Source organism: Erpetoichthys calabaricus, chromosome 2, assembly GCF_900747795.2.
Source record: "Erpetoichthys calabaricus chromosome 2, fErpCal1.3, whole genome shotgun sequence".
In the NCBI taxonomy this organism is placed as follows: Eukaryota; Metazoa; Chordata; class Cladistia; order Polypteriformes; family Polypteridae; genus Erpetoichthys; species Erpetoichthys calabaricus.
Genome location: NC_041395.2, coordinates 58,910,745 through 58,932,954, shown reverse-complemented (window position 1 = coordinate 58,932,954; position 22,210 = coordinate 58,910,745). Strand labels below are relative to the sequence as shown.

The window sequence follows — 22,210 nt, the reverse complement described above, 5'->3', positions numbered from 1 at the left end:
GCTTGGAGGTGTTGGCCGGAATATATGGCCGGCAATCCCTCACACAGTCTACTGACTTTTAAGCATATACACTAAGTACAAAGTGTTGGAGACTCTGAGACATTGTAGGTCCAGAGGTGCGTGTTTTAGAAGCACCGTGTCTGTATGAGAAGCCTCTGATATAATTTACAAGTGCCAAAGATCATAAGTGGAGATACAGAAGCTTTAGAAACATGATCTCTCCCAAGATGAAAGCATGGGGGATGGGACAGACAGGATTTTGGATTTTATAAACTTTCAGAAAACAGAGGACAGGAATTAGATTTGTGAGACCCTGATCAATGATATAAGAAAGACAAAAATAGAAATTCATTTAAGTAAACTTTATAAAGTCAGAGATCGGAGATGACCAGAGAGACAGAAGAGATTAGAGACCGGAACGTCACTGAGGATGTTGTAAGCTGCTGTTAAGACTTCCAATAGCTACAAGATTAAATGCCAGAGAGGCTAAACATCTAACACTGTCAGATGTGTATGGTATTGACTGCCACATTCTATTTGGTTTCAGTTATGACACTAAAGATACCTAAAGATTAAAACTTATGAAGCCTATTTTCCTGCTTGCATGTTTTGCTCTATTCTTCCACTAGGGTCTGGGAAAGTTGTTCTGTCCTCAATTAGATCAATCAAGGGTGAGGTGGGGAAAGAACACTCCCAATAGATAAGTAGAGTGACAGTCATACCTGGGTGACGTTTGAATGTAGTGGACTGTACTCCTCAGTTCAAGTTGTTCACAATTGTGAACTGTATGCTCCCAGACGTTGGTTAGTGTAAGAACAGGCAGATGGGAGTAGAGACAGTGGTGTAATACTGTATATAAACTCTGGGTCTACAGGAAATGAAAGGAGAGGTGTCCCTAAAAACCTAAAAATATTTCCACTTCATTTGAAGACATCCAGACAATTTTCTCACTCCCGACATTTTCCAGATCGTTTCTTTGACTACTATGCTAATGATAACCGACAATGACCTTGAATTTAATCTGCAACTCATCACCATGTGTCATCCCTGCCTTGTCGCAAGACAGCTGCAGACATCAGATGAATAAAATATCCATGTTTTTCCTCTGGATGAAGATGGAACTCATCAGGACCATCATCAGGGAAGGTGCCATTAGCTGATCTTGACAGGACACTCAACTGTTTCTCTACTAGCTTTGATAGGTCATATTCCTTGTAGTCCTACGATGTTTTCAAAAATTGTGCTATCCTGAGAAGAAACAAGCAGTACCCCCAAGCTCCCTGACAATGAACATTCCATGGCCACGTGAATGATAAAACATTCACTGCATATGTATTTGGCTTTGCTGAAGCCTCACACATCTCTCTATTATAATAAAACAAATCTTGGGACGAGATGTGACTTTTTAGCCTGGGATGAGACAGGACTTTTTCAGAGAGACACTTTCACGTCCCACGGGATGAGACTTTGTGCCAAGATGTTTAACCGCGCTCAGGGCAGGAAATAAAACACAAAGAGTAGATGACAAAGTAGAACATCGTAAAGAATTCAAAAACATTGGTGCGATACACATGCAGAGCAGGTTAGAGACAATGAAAGCACTAAAATTCGAAAGTCTCAAAAAAAGGATAGTAAAGATCGCATTAGCATAAACAAACAGAAATTAATACTCTGTCAAATAACGGAACAGTGAAAAGAGATCGAATATATTGTTCGGATTTAAACTTTAAGTCGGAGACTTGTAGATCGTCTAATTCATGTTGCCATCAGGGAAAAGTAGTGATTCTTCCCAATGAAGAGGCGTATCCGCAAGAATTAAAAGACTTGTTGTTTGGTGAAAGTGAAATCCACATACACGAGCGGCAGAGACGCGAAGTCGCTGGCATGTAGTGCAGGCCTGGGGGGTTGGCAGGTGAAGCAAGCAGGGGGCGAAGCCCCCTAGTATGCATAATGTTAGACAGAGACTTGAGCAATTCATTCATCAATGAGAGCACATGTTAGTCAATTCCCTTTTTGTGAAAAATGCCATTCTGTTCAAGTCAGTGACTGCCCAAAGTTTGGACACTTTAGATACTTTGCAGGTTAATCTGGGACAGAATTCAGAATTTTCAGCATGTATTCAGTAAGAACCCCACAGGTTTTGGCAGGAGAGATATTGTCAGACACAAAATCACAAAAAAAATCTGTCATGCCTGGTTGGATTTGTCTGCCTATTATACCTCCATATGAATGCAAGAGTTTATTGAGTCCCATCCGGATGATATGCTAGCAAGAGGCATTATTGAAGTTAGGCAAATTCGGCATCAAGGGTTAGAAGGCCAGGAGTCACTAAAAGTCATCTAGACTGCATTGTTTGGTATTATCCACTTGATAGCAGCAAAGAAATCAAGATCAATGTAGTCCTTACATCATGGCATCAAATACCAGCAGTCATTCTTGTCAAAAGAAATACTTTTCAGAAGATTTTTGCATATTGTTTGATGACTCGGATTCTGCATTGACTGATGAAGATTTTGAGTTGTCAAAAGGAAGTGGCAATGAGAAGGCTTCTGAAATGTCCACAAGGCTGATTGAGAGCAATATCAATGTACAAATCCTTGTGACTTTCATTTTTGAAGACTATCTAGAAATTGATCTCTGGGAGCCACCTTGGTTGCCAGATTTCAAAAAAACGTGTGGTTCTGATGGACACTACTGACTACTGATTATTTCAAAGTGGTTTTTTTTTGTTTTCTGGAGAGTTCTTTTGAACTGAAGAGTGTGGAGACTTCTTTGATTCTCCCTGTCATTTATCAGCTGTCACGCACGTACGCTTGGGAGACAGTTTAAGAGTTCAGGTGATATAAATATCCACCAGTCCAGGGGATGGTACAGTGCGATAATGTTCGCTCTTTTCCTCCCTCTACAGAGCGTAAGATTGACAGCTCTCCTCCACTGACATCACTTCCGGCATCCGTTCACCTGGACCTGTCTTTTCCTGCCCAGCTTCCATCACCCACCATCTTGTGCAGTCAGAATGGGACTTCAGTCTGAGCAGACTCGACTTAGCATTTTCACATGCCTTATTTTGATTTAAATCACTTTCAGTTATACAGGGTTTGCCCATGGGTACCCTGACACTCTTACTGTCTCTGTTTATCTTATTACACAATACATTCCCATGTCATCATTTTCCAGTCCCCTATGAAAACATGATGCACAAGCCAAACTCTGTTCATTTGTACCAAATGGCAAAAAAAAAATCAGTCAGCAGTGCAATATGTATTGCAAACTGTGTAACTCAACAATGCATGCAATTACAGTAGTTGTTTGGAACAATATGCATGAAAATGAGAGAGTATGGAGAGTTCATACATGTAGAAGATGTATTTGAGTAAAAAAGTGACATTTCTGAAAAATATTCTGCCTGGGGCAAAAAGAATTAAATGAATGTTTGGCTCCTGGCGACACTAGGGCAGGTCCAGCTGGGGGAGACTTTCTTGTCCCTTGGAGTAGTTCCTGACCAGGGCTCAAAAGCCTTTGAGCTGACATGTTTCAGCCAGGATGTGTTCCCTGGCTTCTATTCATTTTTCTTTTAAATGCCTTCTTTGTTCATTGTTATGTATTATTTTTCATGTATTTTGAAGTATTTTTTTGTTTCTGTTGTTCTGTTTTGTCTTAATTACATATCTATGTCCTTAAGTGTGTTCTCCCCAGTTCCTTGTCATTTGTGGGTGGAACCCCAAGGGGCAGGACCCCTCTTGCATCAAAGCTAAGGATCTCATTTACAAGCCTGCCTTTGAAGTATTATTGAGTGGGTTTCGGAGGGTGTTGTAAATATTTTTTTGCATCTGCTGGTTTTCCAATGATCAGTTCTGTTTTTTTGGATTTTAATTTTCAGATAGTGTACTGTCTTATGGATCGCTTGTCAGGCAAGTCAATTTTGCTGTTTTGAACATTTTGTTGCATTTCTATATTAATAAATCCTAATTCATTATAAAGATTCCTTGGGACTCGTCTCTTGTTTTATTGCTTTCTCTCTTTTGAGACATTTTTTGAGATTTCCGAGACACTCTTTTTATTCTTGAACTTTAACAGTCTGTTCTTCATTTTGGGGTCTGGACGGGGCCAAAACCTCCCATTTGCTTAGGGTGAGGCTTGCCAGGTTGAGATCGGCACAGGCCAATGAGGAATCTGGCCTGTTGTCGTGGGTTTTTTGAAGGCCTGACCCATTTGTTATTTTGTGGTGCTAGAATCACAATATGAACTTTGAGTCATTTGGTTCAGTGTTGGCAAGGGCTCAACTGGCAAGAAGAAGAAAGGCCAGAAGATAGAGAGAAGGTAGAAGGAGCGACCAGCAGAAGACAAATCAAGGTATTGTTTGAGCAGATGAGACTCCCTACCCAACAGATACAGCTTCAAACTCTTGCCTAGGTACATCATGAAAAGCTAGGAGGTTTATTGGCTTCTCTGATCATTTTTGTACTGTAGTCCCTGATACAAGTATCCTCTCATTATTATTTTCGTAATAACATTTTTTTGTTCTCCTTTTTATTATTTACCACGGTTCCAGATGAGAGGGGACCCCTGCTTGTCACACTACTAACTCCTTTTTAGATACACAGATGATGAGTGTTCAACAACCAAAACATGTGGTTTCTAAAATAACCATTTCCATTTTTTGTTTCAATAACGTAAAGGTTGCTGGCTTGTTTAGTGATGTCACAAACAATGGCTAAAAATCTGCCCACCAGTGGTTTTCAACACCAGTCCTCAGAGAGAACCCCATAGCTGCAGGTTTTTACTCCAAATCAATTTCACCATCAATGCCTTATTCCAACTTTAAATTGATGTCATTGATTAGTGATCAGCACAAACTATGACTGCCATGTCTGTCAGTCTGTCCCAGTGGACCAATTTTATTGAAATTTACCACATTTATCCTTCAATTTTCATTGTGATATCTTGAATACAGGATGCTGTACAAATTTTTGAAGTTTCAAAATTCCTCATTGAAAAGCAATGAGAAATCTTTTCTCTCTTTTATAGCCTGAAGCATTTGTAGATTTTACGTCTTTGTGTACTTCTGCCAATGTTATGTTATTTTATGTTTGATAAATCTGAACTGCAATTATTTACAGACCCTCCAGACCACATGCATTAAAATAGGATGTCAATTGATGCCATTTTTATATCACTTGAATTGGATTCTCTTGTCTTTGAAAGCTATTGAGACACGACAAGCTTATTTGGGAAACATTTTTCACAATACAATATTTTAAAGTGCCGCTAAAGAGCACATAATTCATGTAGTCTACTAACACATATAATTGCATTATACGGGGTGGCCCGCCTCCCCAGAGACAACTACATTACATGGTGAAGAGAAAAATGATCAAATTTGGTACTCACATTTACAGAAGATGCTGAAAGTGATCTTCTTGTGCATCAATACATCTCTGTGCCCATTTCAGCATGTTCATGTACACTCTTTGCAACGTCATGAGATCGATTCTCCCATCACATTTTCAATGTTCAACTTCAGTTCATTTACACTCTGTGGATTTGTCTCATACACACAGTCCTTTAAATGACCCCGCAAGAAATAGTTGCATATTGTTAAGTCAGGCGATCGTGGTGGCCATTAACCCTTGCTAATAATCCTTTCGTCAGGGAAATGCTCCCGAATAGTAGCCATAGATATGCGGGAAGTAACAATGGTCACGTTCGTAGTCCGGGTCACCACAAAAGTGGTTTCCAGGGGTCAGACAGCAAGGAAACAAGGCAGGCAACACGACCGCAGCCGCCTATCTGGCAGCAGATGAGACGTCAGTCGCATCGGTTGAGGCAGACCACTTTTTCTTGGGCCACCCTGTATTATCATTTTTTAGTAATATGATTCATTATTACAAAAATAGTTAATAAACACAAATGTGATAAAGACTCTTTGAAGTATATAAAAAATGTTAAATGCCCCAGCTTTCAAGTCGATTAAATAAATCCCCCAACACACCTGAGTGATACTCCATGTGTACATTTTCTGTTTGTATTTTTGCCAAAATTCTAAAGGCTTACGTTTACATTTTCTTTTACTTCACCCATTTCTACAGTGTTTGCTCCGGTAATTGTATCCAATTGGTGACAACACTGAATGCTGAAGAGGAGCAATGACTTCTGTGCCACATTGACTCGTCTGCTCATCAGCACATAGCATTTAATTAGCAGACAAGTGAAAATGGCACAGAAGTCATTTCCCACCTTTAGTATTCAGGGTAATTGGCACCCGTATCTGCAGTACCCATTGCTAACCATTGGCTTTAGGATAAAATTAAGGGAGCAACCTCTACAGAAAAGGGAAAAATTAGATAGAAAACAGCAAAAGAAACATAAGCATTTACATCAATGGCAAATAACACCAATATTAATTAAACATTTATAGGCAAACTAAACAATTGTCAATGTTGTCAAACTGGTAGGAATAAAAAACTGCAGGCTTTGGGGTCTCCAAGGACTGGATTTGGAAACCACTGCCTTAAACTGTAAAACTGGTGCAAGACCACCCGCTCAATGATATCACCACTGAGGTACAGTCTTCTCACCTCTGCCTGGACATGCAGTAAGCGGTTTCTGGTTCAGCTGACCCGTACATGCCCAACGCACACCCTCACCACCCACAAACCGAAGTCGAAATGAGCACAGGACAAAGGAAGAGCTGCTTTAAACTTTTAAATAAAGCAAAATGTCACACTCCAAAAACTGAAATAAGAATTTCACACACTACAGTATGAAGTGGTACAATGTAACATTGGAGTTACAATTTTTTATGTCATACCTTTAAACCTTGTGACTACTTCCACCTTTCCATGTTAGTGCTGACTTAAGAGTTTTAATGAGACAACATGAAAACAAGTCTTTGGATATGGCTTACCAAATAATTGATCAAAAGGAATCACAAAAGATGGGAAATTTTACAACCACCATGGAGGTCCTAAATCTTGATTTTATTTTTTTCCCCCACATGATTGCAATCGGAATCCAAAACACTTCATTTTTCAATAAGATATTGAATGCCCACAAAAAATTAAAATCATAAAAGTATAAAGGGACATAATTAAGGACACTAAATAAAGTCAAGCTTGGGCTTGGAATGGAAATGCTCTTGGAGTTCTGTTAGAACCGATTCAGTCCATTTTTCACATCTTCAGGCTTTCCTTCACTGTAGTGGGGAGATATCCCCTTGTGCTTATTTATGAGTGGACATTAAAATGACAGAGTCCCACACATTCTGTGCACCCCCAGCACTTGGCTAGTTCAGCTTTCTTTCAGGTTCATAATGCTATCTGGGGGGGATACCAGAACTCTTTTAGATTAATAATTGTACAACACAATTGTATTAGGCACTCAAGTTTGACATGAAATTTGTCGAGTGAAGTAACATGAGGACATGGTTTGATTTTTGGCTTGTCTTTACCGTAATGGGCTATTCTACACCTCAGGTGGATTGTTTAATTCATTTTACTTCCAACAGTTAACACCTGAAATTTTTTTTTTCGGGAATCCACAATGGCAGTAAAACAATTGGAGAAGTTCATCGCTGTTGTTATTAGAACTAAATTTAAAATCAGGTGCTTGCTTGCCTGTCTCCTTAATCGATGTCTTAGTGACCTAGCTACCCCAATATGTTTAGTTAATCAGAGTTACGCTCAGGGGCAGCACAGGTATTTTTGTTGAATACCGTATGTCATTTGAAAGCCGCACTCTCTATAGATTGTGTGTTACGCTCATATCCTTTTGAGTTTCATCACATAGTCCAAAGACACATGCAGTTCAGTAGACTGCCAACTCTAAACTGGCACAATGGGAACAATTGCACCCTATGATGGGTGGCCACCCCACTCCTGCCTTTTATTGAGGGCTGCCTGAACAGACGCTGGCTTTCACGACCCTAAACTGGAACACATTGGTTTAGAGTTTCAATCAAGAAGCTGAGCTTACAAAGTTCCACATGTGATTGTTAAAACGTCTGTTAGTCTAAATATCTCTCAACAAGTAAACATGCAAAGATTGCAAATGATGGCTGAGCTGCTTGTTTCTTATCCCTAACACCCAGTCCTCATTGCATGTTTATTGCTTTTTTAAAGCTGAGTAAAAATTCACAAATGACACGAACAAGAACACCAAAACACCCCTCAATAAAGGTAACTGTGTTCAAGTTCACCTACACATTCTTTCATAATGTAAAGGAAGGAGAGTACCCTGGAGCTCAAATACTTCAAATGGCCTAAATCTACAAAAAATATTTGGTCCATTTTGAATAAGATGTTCTGTTTAATCAGTCCATAAATGGAGCAAACAACACTCAGTGGCTTTGAAGACAAACCCATGCAGCCCCCCATATTCTGAAACACTGAAAACAAAGCTGGCTGAGGTGCATTCATTTTATAAAGCAGTTTATTGTGGCACAGGGATTAAGTATGGCGGTGATGATGTAACCAATCAAGGGCAGGATTCCAGTAACACTGTCAATTTATATGAGTTTCTGAGAGGAGGAGCGAGTCTGAGAAATTTGCTTTTCAGTTTTTCCATTTTTAAAAGAACCAGGAGACAAACACAACATTTATAAATGTGAGTCTGACAGGATCTTCAGAGAGGATTTAACGATATTTTACTGAAAATACATGTGTTTGGAACATGGTAAGCATACAGCTGGATACCTGCTGTGTGGATTATGCCACAAAAGAAATTTGATTTTTTTCCATGGATGTTTGACATTGTTTGCTGTTCTTCAAAGTGGAGCTTTACTCACACCTATGGCAGCAGCAAATGTGTTATCGCCTATCTCCATTCTTAAACATTTTTTAATTTTTTTTGCCCATTAAGAAAAACAATGTTGAGTTAGCAACATATTTAAAAAAGTTCATTTTTGGGTGGCGTATTCCTTTAAGAACACACAGGTCTTTAAAGTTTGTGGCAAACGTCACTAAATGAGGATTATGGACTCCAGTAACACACATCGCATCCTACTCCTGTTTTAAACTGGGTGATTTAGTTGAGAGGTAATGAACAGGACATTGTGGACTTTATTAAGAGGGATAGTATGGACTACAAGTATGGAGATCATATGCCAGCTGGATGTTACTTTAGTGATTACATCAGGGGTAGTCAACCCACTTTTGTATCTCTGTTAGTAGTAAAATTTTCTAACCGCCCACCGGTTTCACATAGATAGATAGATAGATAGATAGATAGATAGATAGATAGATAGATAGATAGATAGATAGATAGATAGATAGATAGATAGATAGATAGATAGATAGATAGATAGATAGATAGATAGATAGATAGATAGATAGATAGATAGATAGATAGATAGATACGCTATTAATCCCAAGGGGAAATTCACAGTAATGGTGATTTATAAAGTAGGGAAGTAACTTTACTTTAAAAAATTTATAAAGCAGAGTTACAGCAAGTTAAAGCATATAATAATAATTACTTACCAAGTACTTTATGTCGGATTTTCGCTAAGTTTGGCAGAATAAATCTTTATAAAACAACTTACTATAGTTAAATTTGTCGATTAGTATGTAATCGCAGCGCCATTTGGTTGCTCCGCTACCGCCCACCATGAAAGCTGGAACACCCACTAGTGGGCGGTAGGGACCAGGTTGACTACCACTGGATTACATCTTTATAGACCTTACACTTGCTCTCAAGTGGTCAAAAAGCCAGCTGTGGACAGAAGGATTATTAAACTTTGAGTTGTTTCTGCACTGTATTCCATAGACATGCAATTTAAAATAAAACCGGGATGAGACCCACCTTTTGCTAATGGCCACTTTTGTGAACTGGATGGCCTCACAACGTTCAAAACTGGTAAATCTGTAAAGTCCTGTGCTTTTAAAGTGACTAAATATATATTGATATATACAGTATACGGTAAGGGCCACTTAATTAGGCCTATGTGCCCCCACCATGCCATAGTTAGCTCTGTTAGTGGCAATAGCAAATGTGTAAACAGAGTGCTATTTACAGGCAGGTAGGTATGTACCAGTGGATTGGGTGTGCAAGTAATTCAAAGGGACGATGGGCAAGAGTGTAAACATAAGTGGAGTAGTTTGTTGTGAATGTTACCATTAAAATTATGTTCTGGACTTCCCTGAGTCTTATTTACATCTTTCTTGTAGAAATGGCACTTTTTCTATGAAGTACCTTTGGGCTGGGAGTATTTCGTATCTCTACTTTATTTTCCATTATGCAACTTAGTTATAACATTGCTATTTTATTTTTTGTTTTGTGCTGCTATTTTGTGAATCAGTCTGCTTGACGTGACATGTGACATCATTAGTGCGACACTTTTTATACTGGCATGACGCACATCTTCCATCCATCCATTATCCAACCCGCTATATCCTAACTATAGGGTCACGGAGGTCTGCTATTTGGAAAAAAAAAACAACAACAACATTTACAACGTGCAACTAAATTCTCATTTTCTGGTTTCAATTTTCTTGCTTGTCCTTTTCTACCATGAGTTTTCTATACAAATTTGGCTATTTTTGAGCTCTCTAGGAGCTCTCTATCCTCCCAGTAATTACTTCACTTTGATATTCAACCTGTTTTCATTTCCTGGTCTGAAACATCACTTCATTTATTTTGTTATGGCTGAGCCATAACAGTGACACAGAAGCACAGATGTAAGTAAGCCAGCATTTCCCAAGCTGTGGGCCATGACCGGCCCCAGACAAAAACCCTACAGCTCTCCAACAATCACAGTTGATTCACAGTTGCAGCATGGAAGGTGGATCATGGCCTATCCTGGACAACCTCTCTAACCCCTGCTGTGACAATCATGCTTTATTTACCAAGGGGGACCACTTCACTCCTCCCAGCAAAGACGACAGCGCTAAATTCATGGTGGGGGCCACAAGGTAAGTCGGGAACATACTCTCAAGTGAAAAACTAGATTGTGACACCACAAAGGTTAGAAAACACTGAAGAAGACCACAGAGTCAGCAGTGTAATGGGGATATTGACAATGGGTCACCACCATGAATGTACCTAGCTAATGGTGCTCCAGAATACAAGGAGATGACAGAGGTCTAAATTAGGTTTTATACAATAAGAGTTAAGCTACAGTTTGTCAACTAAGAGCAAAGCTCAAATATTTTTACCCGAAGAGGAATCTCACATAGGGTATGGTGGCTGACAACAACAAGGCACGGTTATAGAGACCAGAAGAATACATATCCAGGAATACTAAGAAAAACAGATAGTTCAATGAATTCCTGCCAATGCATGCTGATTGGAAGACAAGTATATGGTGAAAGCCGCAACTCTATGGGCCTATCCAGGAGACTGTTAAGAATGCAGGCTTGCTGTAAATGGGCAATTTTAAAGGAATTTTATGAGTAGCGTAATATTTAATAACACAGGCTAGCCAAATGTCAATGGCCATTTGGTGCTTCCTTTACTATTAAGACATGTCACATTAGATGCATTTTCCAGTTGTACCTTTACTTTAGATAATCAGCTGTGCACTCCCATAAAGTCCAGTCATGTAATGTGAGTTAACCAGTGATTCACTCCATCTAGTCTGTATCTCATCTAGACAGAATTAAATAAGTTTGATTTTGTCTTTAGTAGTAGGACTCTGCATGGATGAGAGCTGAGAACCAATCAGTGCTCATCCCGAAGTGCAATGCACATGATGCAATGTCAAGGAATAAAGAATGCAGGTGTTTTGGACGTCACAAACAGAAGAGAAGCTTGTCTGTTTAATGCTGCATGTTTTATGTACGATGAAAGAGAAAAGACCAGTTACTGAGGCTGAACTCGCCATGCATGTTAACCCTCCACACAGCACTGGTGTTGTCAGGCAGCCTCCTCTTGGCTGTCAGGAAAAAGAGCAAGCTTGACTGTGCTGGAAAGTTGCCATGCAGACATTAAATTTGACATGCCCAGAGATTTATCAGTCATATAATACCCAATGACTAGAAGTGCACAATGTAACATCGGCCTTAACAGAATTTCCATCTGTGAAAGGCTATTTACACCCACTTGTAAGTATACAAGTCTAGGAAGTTCTGAAACTTCTGGGAATACAACAGCTGCATTCCCATTAGCCAAATTTCAATCCAAATGAATACCTGTGATGATGAAACAAAATGAGCTATTCGAAGGAGATGCTCATGACCATATCGTTTTCAACGGACTGAAGTTGACATGGAGCAGAAAGCCTGTGCTGCACTTTCAACGCCGCAGGGAGTTTATACCCTGAGAAATTCATAGCAAACAGGGAACAAGTTATTCAGTCGTTGAGTCAAACAAAGCGCAAACTTGGTGCACACTGAAATTGAAACTCATTGGTTTACATACTAGTGTACCCTAATACGGTGGGCTCAGAAGAAAACAAATCGAATCAAAGCCTGAATGATATGTGGCATAAAAGCCATTCAGTCAGAGATTTAGTAATTGTACCGCTGGCTCTTCTATGAGGGCCGTTTCTAGTCTTGTTGGGACTCTAAGCAGTGTTTCCATTTTGAGACGCCCACTATTCCCCTGACATTATGTAAGTGCTGAAAAAGTGTAAGTTTGGGGGGCCTCACACAAGCTGCAGAAACACAAGCATTTGCTTAGTTAGCTCACTTGCTCGGTGTGCTCTACTAAGTGTCCGGAGGTGGACTGAGTGAGTGTTAGTCTCATATTAGAAGTGCAACCACAAACCTTTTTATGTTCAGAACCCCGGCTAGACATGAGTAAATATGTTTGAATTCTAACAGACATGGCTGAACAAATGTCTAGATGGAACAGCTAAATAACAATATAAAATTAGACAATTTGTGCAATCAATATATTAGCTGGGAGCTATAAAAAAACCTTCCATCAAACTTACAGAATGTCTTTATCTGCAATGCAGTACTTTTTTTGTTTAATGCCCAAAGAAAGTTATGGAGTTTATTTCATTAATGTAACGTCATATGCACCTCACAGCAGGCTGCCTCCCTTTTCCACTGCCATTCATTTCCAATACCCAATGCTCTTAAATCAAATTTTATCTAATTAATACTGTCAGAATAAGAACATTTATGTTCTTTTCCATATAATTTCCCCAAAGAAAGACATAAATAGTGCTTTAAATCTTCCATGCCTTCACTGTTATTGAGTCATTTCTAGTCCAAGTCCAAACAAGACATTGTATAATTTGTTCATCCCTTTGTGCTAAGAAAAAAGGTGGGCAATGGACCATCTTATATTTTCTAAATCACATTGGCATTAAGTTTTTTTTTTTTTTTTAACCAAAATACTTAGTAGAAATGGTCAGACTTCTGCTTTTTGCATGAAGAGTGTAGGAGGCTGAAAGAGAATGCCTGTTTCTGATTTCCACTTGATATCTTCTGTAATTTATTTAATAACTAAACCATGATTGCACAAAACTGGTGCTCTTCCTTCTCCTTGCATACTTTTTGTACTTTAATTATTCTCCAACAACGTTTTCTTGACAAATCAGCAGTTGTCCTTTTGTAAACTGAATGTAATATTTTGTACATATTTTCTCCATCATGCAATGGATTATCATACATGTTAATGTACAAAGGCCAGCTCGTGCTTCTATTCCAAATATATGTCTTCTGTTGGGCATGTGTATTCCACATATTCTTTATAAAACTGTTGGAATGCTCTCCTAAAGAAAAAAAAAAGAAAGTACACAACTTATTTTATAATTTCTGTATAGAAAATAAATATAAAAATGTAACAAATTAACATGGCCAGTTACCTATCTGGCAAAATACCATTTCCCTCTCAGGCCTTGCACTGGAGTTGCTGGCACCACCCAGAATCTTACCATTGATGAGATGATAGTTAGAACCAGGGAACCAGGGGGCGCAAACAATTTTTTTCTAATCCTACCTGCCAACTATATAACATGTCTTGTGGGTTGGCATCCCTTCAGGTTATGGCTATAGTCTGCCATCCCAGGAATCACAGGTGTTTTCAATGAGTTTAATTCAAGTATGAAAATGATCAGGTTTTTGTATCTACTACATTCAGAGTACATGTTGGGAATGTTTCAGAAAGTTAGTAATAGGACAGAGTCAGTTCACAGGGACCTCGAGACACCGCTGCTAGAACACAATGCTTATCTTAGTTATATTAATAGTTATAAGCCAGGAATTTGCTTTGCACAAAAATCACACCATTCACATAGTGAGAAAGGCATTTAGTTCCTGTCCGCAAGCATCCACTTGTGCTACTTCCATATGTGTTGATATTTAAATAAAGTTCTCTACTCAAAAAAACAAATCACCTGATTCAATTCCTGTCAAGGTTACACATTTTGTTGTGCTGTGAAATGTATGTTGTGGTTGTTCTGGTAGCACATGTCCTGTATTGAGATGAAGTTATGTGTATTTTATGTTTGCTTATTGTTTTTACTTATTTTGAGTTATGATTTTCCATATCTTAATGTTACTTTTATTGGTTTCCTTTGTGATATATTGGTGTACTGTCTCTTTAAAGGGGAGTATTTTCATGTTCTTTGTGGGTGGAACCCTGAGTTGCGGGGCCACCTGTCAATCTCTGTTTTAGGAACTGCCCTCAGCCCTATAAAGGAGGCGGTGGAGACAGGCAGTTCAGTAGGACTCATATGTGATTGTGAGTTGGAATTGTAAGTATTACTGTTTTTTGTTAGATTTTCTTGATTTCTGATTATGGTTGTTCTGTCTAAGGAGTCTTATTACTGAATTGTGTTTTTTGGAATTTGTTTCCTGTGGATTGCTTTTTAGGCAACAACTTTAATACCTTTGTTTTCCCTGTGGAACTTTTTCTGTATTTTTCGGTATAGTGCAAATATAGCTATATAAAAAAATCCTGTGACGAGACGAGACTTTTTGAAGAGATATTTTTCAGGTCCTGTAAGTCTTTGGCCATGAGATTTTTTCAAGTCACGCCCTCCTCTCTACAATATTCAGTCACGCCCACGGTACTCTTACCTCTCATGCGTGTGAATGCTTTTGTCAGACACAGTTCCTGCGCTCTCAGCTCTTATAAATTGTAACGTTTTCCTCACTTTAAGTTCACAATTAAAGAAGACGTATTATGTCCAAATCTTATTGAAGAACTTCATCACGAAGGGTTATCAACACAAAAATTGAGTACACAGGCAATCCTGGCACCAAGAAACGATGAAGTCAAACGAATAAATGGCAAAAATGTTGATCGATTACACGCCAAATTGGTTAAATGCATATCGATAAACTATCCTGAAACAGTTGGTGGTGATGCTGCGGAAAATTTAAACATCAACTTACAATATCCCCAAGAAGATCCACAACCATTAACACCATCCGGTCTTCCACTGCACAAATTACTGTAGAAAGAAGGATGTATCCAAGAAAGGTAATGTAGTAAATCTTCCACGGATAACATTAGACAACAAAGGAGATCTTGATATGCCATTTGTATTAAAATGTTAACAGTTTCCCGTTAGAATAACTTTTGCAAAGACAATTAATAAATCTCAGAGCCAAACATTCGAAAAAGTAATTTTATGTAATAGAGAGAAAGGAACGAAATTCAATCACGGGCAGTTATACATTGCGTCGTCACAATGATAGTCCAAACACGGAATCAAAATTCAATGAGATATTAACAAAAATTAAATGAAAAAAATTGTTTTACTGAAGTTTTACAGTAAAAGTATAAGTTTAAAAAGTATTTGTGTGTTAATTTCAAAGCCAAATGGAATAAAATCGTATTACTCAATGAATAATTCTTAACGCAACATGAAACATAATTTACATTCAGATTATTATGTTTTACTATTTTTTACTATGGTTAATTACTCACTGTAATGTAAAATAGTTATTTCTATTATGCAACAATTCCCATGAAAATAAAAATCTGTTTAAATTTTACATCCGCATCCCCATACATGAGCGGCAGAACCGCAAAGAGGCTAGCGCGTAGCGCAGGCCCGGGGGTTTGCGAGCGAAGCGAGCAGGGGGCAAAGCCCCCTAGTTTTTACAAAGATTATTTTGATCCAGCTGAGGTTTATGATTACTTTCCTCTGGTGGGTCTTTTTGTGATACTGAAAGATATTTCATGGTTATTTTTTCGCTTCATCCCTGTTAGGCCTGCAAAGCCTATTTGAGTGGTAATTAAGTCCATTGAGGTAAGGCCTTTCCTGACCACTGTAGGACTACTGAGGCCTCACAACTTTTTGTTTTCATGGAAGCTCAAATTCATGACAGTATGATTGCCTGTGGTGCCAAATACAATGGCAATGTTGGTGATCGCAATCCTAAAAATGCATCAGAGACAGAACTGATACTTGGCACACTCCTTCATGGTGCTTGGATGTTGCATATTCTCAGCTTCATCTGCAGGAATCAAGAATCGGGAAATGGTGGTTACTAGGTAAGTGCAAGATGCTAGTTCTTGTGTACTCTTCTTTCCTGCAGAGAAAATGTAGTAATGTACTTGGTGTGTTTTGGTGCAAAACAAACTGGATTCCTCCACAGTGATGTAAATGAGGGCTATAAAGTATAGTTGACTTTACTGGTGTGTTGAAGATTACCTGCATTACACATCTATGTAGAAATAAAAACCACAGTAAGCACAGAAGTGGGAAAGAGGCTTTAAGAAACAATATTTCTTGTTTTACTCCCCAAAAAACATTTAAAACTATACAAAAATGCTTCAGTGAGTTTTGTGTTTGATGACTGTGATATCAGATGTAAAACCAATTTTAGTGTCAATTTTGTGAAAACTCTATGTGAAATGAAAGTCAGTTGTTGTTGCTCAACAATAAATCTGAACAACTAAGTGAGTCTGAAAGACCCCATGTTCTTGGCCTTTGTTTTGCCGTGTGGTCAGCTTACAATATGTTATATGTAATATTGGGATGAGACTTTTCATGTGGTCATTGAATAAAACAAAGGATATTTATGCTTAATTTAGCGGCCAGTTCAGTTAACATGGCACCAGCTCATTTCTAAAATGCTACAGAGGCAGCAAGACTCAAAAGAAGGTTTTATCATTCTGTCATCACTCTGTCATCTTCCAAATACACATTTCTAAAGGACTGTATATATTCTCCAGACTGCATAGGGCACAAGGTAGGTAATAGCCCAGTGCACAGTGCCAGGTCTTCACAGGGCACTCTAACTAATATTTGTTCAATTTAGCATCTTCATTCAGCCAAATCTGTACATATTGGGTATGTGAGAAAAATACTTTTATCATAAGGGAAAAATAAAATTATGTTTTCAATCATAAGGTTAAGTATAAGCACAGGCCCTGTGGAACTATATATGGGGTCTCTATTTTTCTGGATATATGGTCCACTAGGGTTGCAAAACAGCCTACAAGTTTGTTAGGAGAAAAATATTTTATCAGACGTGTCAATGCGTCTTTCATAATTTTCTGTGCAAGGGTTTCCCAGATGTTTGATTATGGTTTCCTTTTTTTTGGTATCATTTTTTTATTTATTGCTTTATTTCTTTGTGTTTCCATAATTCAGGACAGACAAGGTGACAACAAGGTAGGTGTGGCAACACAATGTAGTTAGCAAAGCCACATGTTTACAAGTGACACCCTGCTGCCATTCTTACCTATTTAAGGTTAGGGTTCTCACTATCGAGTATTCCAATTCATCTGGGTCAGACTTAAACAATTTAATATAAAAAACCTTTTGCCATTTCTAGAATTTTTTAATCACTCTTTGAATTAAGTTTATTTTCATAACAGTAGTATACTATTTTGCTCATTAGGAGCTATTCTTTTTCTGTCGGTTCTCCCTCTGTCCTCATAAAGGCAGCTGAACAGACCAAGCCCTTGGGGGCTAAACTATGTGACCTTGGTGTAGTTTCTCCAACAGACTAGTGCTACAGCAGGTCAGTTTCTTTTCTACCACATGCTGCTTTATATTTGGTGTTCCTGCAACATGGCAACTTATTGTCATGTAAATTATTATTTTGAATATTTAATATCTTAAACTGCATTGTGCCCATGTCACTTTGTAATTACAATTTTGGCAGACTTTCTGCTGCTATTATTTTGGAAATTACAGAAATATCCATATGAAAATGTCAAAACAGTACAGAATAGATCATCACATACCCTACGGATTCTGCAAGAGGTTTGGTAGATTCTTCTGAAACAAAGACATGACAGGCAAACCTGTGATCAGCTGGGTGCTTAGTAATAAACCCAAAGTACCTGAAAGAAAATGGAAAATAGGTTATACACCTTTCTTGTTAACTGTTTCATTATTATGCCATTACTTGCCACTTTCCCAAATTAGGAACATTTGGCTATGCAGGAAGTTAAAAAAATGTCATTCAGTCTCGACATCCTGCTTTAACAAAAAAAGTTACAAGAAATTAGAAATTCCCATTAATTCAAGAAACCATGGCAAGAGACTTGTCGCTCCACTTACTACAGTTTAAATGATATTCAAAATTCAGCTCCATATAAAACATATTTAAGTAGGAAAAAGTAAGCTGAGAGGCACCAGTGTAACATTTACATTATTTAATGTGAATTAATTTACCTGAAAATCTGAAGTATGGAGCAAATTGGCATCTTCAACAAGTGAAGCAGGAAATTATTGGCTTCAGCAATGGAGAGTAGTTTTGCCTATCAGGCAAAATCATGAACTGTATTCTGGCTATACATCCACACTGAATGGAGGAGAAGTGTTGAGGTTAATCAGGTGATTTCCCTTGGTACAACTGGCCAGGGGCCTGCATGTCCTCACTACCCAAGGCTTTTTACGTGACAATATTGCAAAGCAGTAATGCAGCCTTAATCACAATAAATTGTAAATGAATATATACTAATTGTTATGCTCAGAATGATGGTGGCACACCGGATCAGGAGATCAGAATAGCTGTAGACATACCCAATAGTTCAAAAAAGAAAACAAGCTTCAAAACCAAAAAAAAATCCTAAATCAAAGCTGAGGGAAACAGAAACAGGTTAGGAATTTTTTACTACACACTCATAAATACTTTAAATTCACCTTTAGGAATTATTTGGAAATCTCATCCGCTGCCCCTTACACCTTTGACCTGGAACATCACACAATTTGTGATTCCAAGCATTAAACCAGTGCATAATAGTGGTGTCCAGTAAAAGCAAAATGCCATTGCGGGAAGACGCAAAATATTTTAACTATAAAAAAAGACTGAATCCAGTACAACTAAATTCAGAAATATATTCTGAGTTTCAAAAAAAATCCCAGGAACAAGGGATGCACAAACCAGTGTGTTTCTTCGTGCCGGTCCCAAGCCCGCATAAATGGGGAGGGTTACATTAGGAAGGGCATCCGGTGTAAAATTTTGCCGAATCAATATGCGGACAACAATACAAAGTTCCATACTGGATCAGTCGAGCCCCACGTTAACAACAACCATCACCAGTACTGTTAGCAAATAGGGTGCTGGTGGAAATTAGGCTACTGTTGGCCGAAGAAGAAGAAGAAGGAGAAGAAGAGGGGAGAGACATGTCGCAGAGTGACATATAGGCGGAGTGGTGACTCTGAGGCTAGGGATCTGCACTGGCAATCAGAAGGTTGCCGGTTTGAATCCCGTAAATGCCAATAGGGACTCTGCTCTGTTGGGCCCTTGAGCAAGGCCCTTAACCTGCAACTGCTGAGCGCTTTGAGTAGTGAGAAAAGCGCTATATAAATGCAAAGAATTATTATGGCAGGAGGGATGGAGGAAAGTAGAGAGAGTGGAACTGAGGGTAGGAACTTTGAAGGATGCTAAGGATAGAGTTGCTAAAGAAGAGGAAATGAGGAAGGCCTAAGAGAAGGTTTATGGATGTGGTGAGAGAGGACATGCAGGTGATGGGTGTAACAGAACAAGATGCAGAGGCCAGAAAGATATGGAAGAAGATGAACCGCTATGGCAACCCCTAACGGGAGCCTTCGAAAGAAGAAGAAGATTCTGAGTTTCAAAAAAGATCCAAGACAAAATTAGCATGGAGAAATACACATAAAACTAATAAAGAACAAAAATTACGATCATAATAAATGTATGGTTTTGTGTGACAGAGCTCACGTTATTCTTCCTCCATTGCTTTTTAAATGATTTCAATGAGGCTGTGGCAATTTCTCAGTTAGAATCAGACATATTTCTTTTCCTATTTTTTTTGTTGGTTTGGTATACATTTTCCCCTTGTTTTATTTGTGTACCATGTGTGATACCTCTGTGTGCACCACAGGTCTTGAGCTGTATGTCGTGTTCCTCAGGGCAGATACTAAGCATGGATATTTTGATGTTTAAAACCACCATTGCCATTTTGTGAAGGGCACACTACAAGAAGAGTCTCTGCCAAAATATGACATCAAGTCAAAGTACTATAGAAAAGTGAAAATACATTTAAATAAAAGAATCAAAAGCTCTTTGGAATTTAGCACAGAGCTTTTTGTTCTTGCATTTCGTCTTTATTATTTTAAGCTTTGTTCTTCTATCACAATTTCATGGTTCTCATAATAATTTTTGGCTAGAACCTGACTTACATGTTGTGTTTATTTAGAAGGGAGGCAACCTAATTGCTGCCATTCAAGCTATCAACCTTTAAAAAATATCTGATTTTTATAGTTTGTTTTCCCCAATATCTTAGATCATCTGTACATCTCTAGATTTTAACCTTCTCTTTGCGTGCATTAGTGTAGTAACAGTTACTTTAACAGATCACTAATCACTACCAATCCCATCTGAGCATATTGGTGGTAAATCTCCCCAGCTAAGGATGAAGGAGCAGATGTTGGTAAAACCTTTTCTTAGTGCTACATAATGGGGGAAAAAATACCTGCATGAACAAAGTAATTTTGTCACTTATGCTTTTCACCTTTTTTCATTCTGTATTTCTCTCCTGATGCCCAGATGGACTTAAGTCTGTCTCACAAAATACATATAAGTATCTTTCTCTGGTATATCCCTGACGTGGAGAAACCAAAGCTTTGGAAAATCCATTCTAGGCTGACTAAGTAGTTTATAATAAGCTCCATTATAACACTTAAGCATGGTGCATCCTCCTCAAGGTCCAGGACCGGATTGATGCTTATCCTCAAGTTTTTAAGGAGGTTAGAGAGTACATATAGCATATAAACCCTTGATGCATATTTTTAGGGAGTCACTGCGCACTGAGGAAATTCTGAAGGGCTAGATATGGCAAATATCATCCCATTATATAAAAAGGGTGACCAGGCAAATTCAACCAACTACAGGCCAGTAAATATAACCTGCATCATAGGTAAATTAATGGAAGGAATTATTAAGGATAAGATCGAGCAACATATGGCACGAACAGGAGTTTTACTGAACAGTCAGCACAGATTCAGAAGAGGGATGTCATGTTTTACTAACATGCTGAAATTCTACGAGTTAGCAACAGATATGATCAAAGCGGAGTATATAATATTATTTATGGTGACTTTCAGAAAGCATTTGATAAGGTGCTGCATGAGAGGCTGGGCATCAAACTAAAAGAAGTGGGAGGTCAGGGTGTTGTGTGTAGATGGGCACACAATTGGCTCAGACATAGGAAGCAGAGGATGATGGTATGAGGAACCTCATCAGAATTGGCTGATGTTAAGAGTGGTGTTCCACTGGGGACAGTGCTAGGGCCACTGCTATTTTTAATATATATAAATGATTTGGATAGGAATATAAGTAACAAGCTAGTTAAGTCTGCAGATGATACCAAGATAGGTGGATTGGCAGATAATCTGGAATCTGCTGAATCATTACAGAGGGACTTGGATAGCATACAGGCTTGGGCAGATTTGTGGCAATTTGAATTTAATGCAAGTAAATGCAAAGTATTACATGTAGGAAGTAAGAATGTTATTTTTGAATACAAAATGGGAGGTCTGAAAATCAAAACTACACCTTATGAGAAGGATTTAGGAGAGGTAGTGGATTCGACACTACCAACTGCTAGATGGTGTTTGGAAGCCATTTAGAAGGCAAACAGAGTGTTAGGTTATATAGCACAATGTGTAGAGTACAAGTCCAAGGAGGTTCTGCTCAAGCTTTATAACGCACTGGTGAGGCCTCATCTTGAGTATTGTGTGCAGTTTTGGTCTCCAGGCTACAAAAAGGACATAACAGCACTGGAAAATGTCCAGAGAAGAGCAACTAGGCTGATTCCAGGGCTTCAACAGGGGTTGAATTATGAAGAAAGACTTAAAGAGCTGAGCCTTTTCAGTTTAAGA

General features: G+C 38.5%; 1 protein-coding gene across 1 annotated transcript in view; it reads right to left on the bottom strand.

Annotated features, from left to right (window-relative positions):
- Positions 1 to 12,363: 12,363 nt before the first annotated feature.
- Positions 12,364 to 22,210, bottom strand: part of mapk8ip1a (mitogen-activated protein kinase 8 interacting protein 1a) — a 277,120-nt gene continuing 267,273 nt past the window's right edge. The window contains exons 12-13 of the mRNA XM_028793829.2: positions 18,103 to 18,201; positions 12,364 to 13,663 (exon numbers count right to left, since the gene is read on the bottom strand). Of these exons, the coding sequence (XP_028649662.1) occupies positions 13,591 to 13,663; positions 18,103 to 18,201 (172 nt within the window). The 3' untranslated portion in view covers positions 12,364 to 13,590. The remainder of the gene's footprint in view (positions 13,664 to 18,102; positions 18,202 to 22,210) is intronic.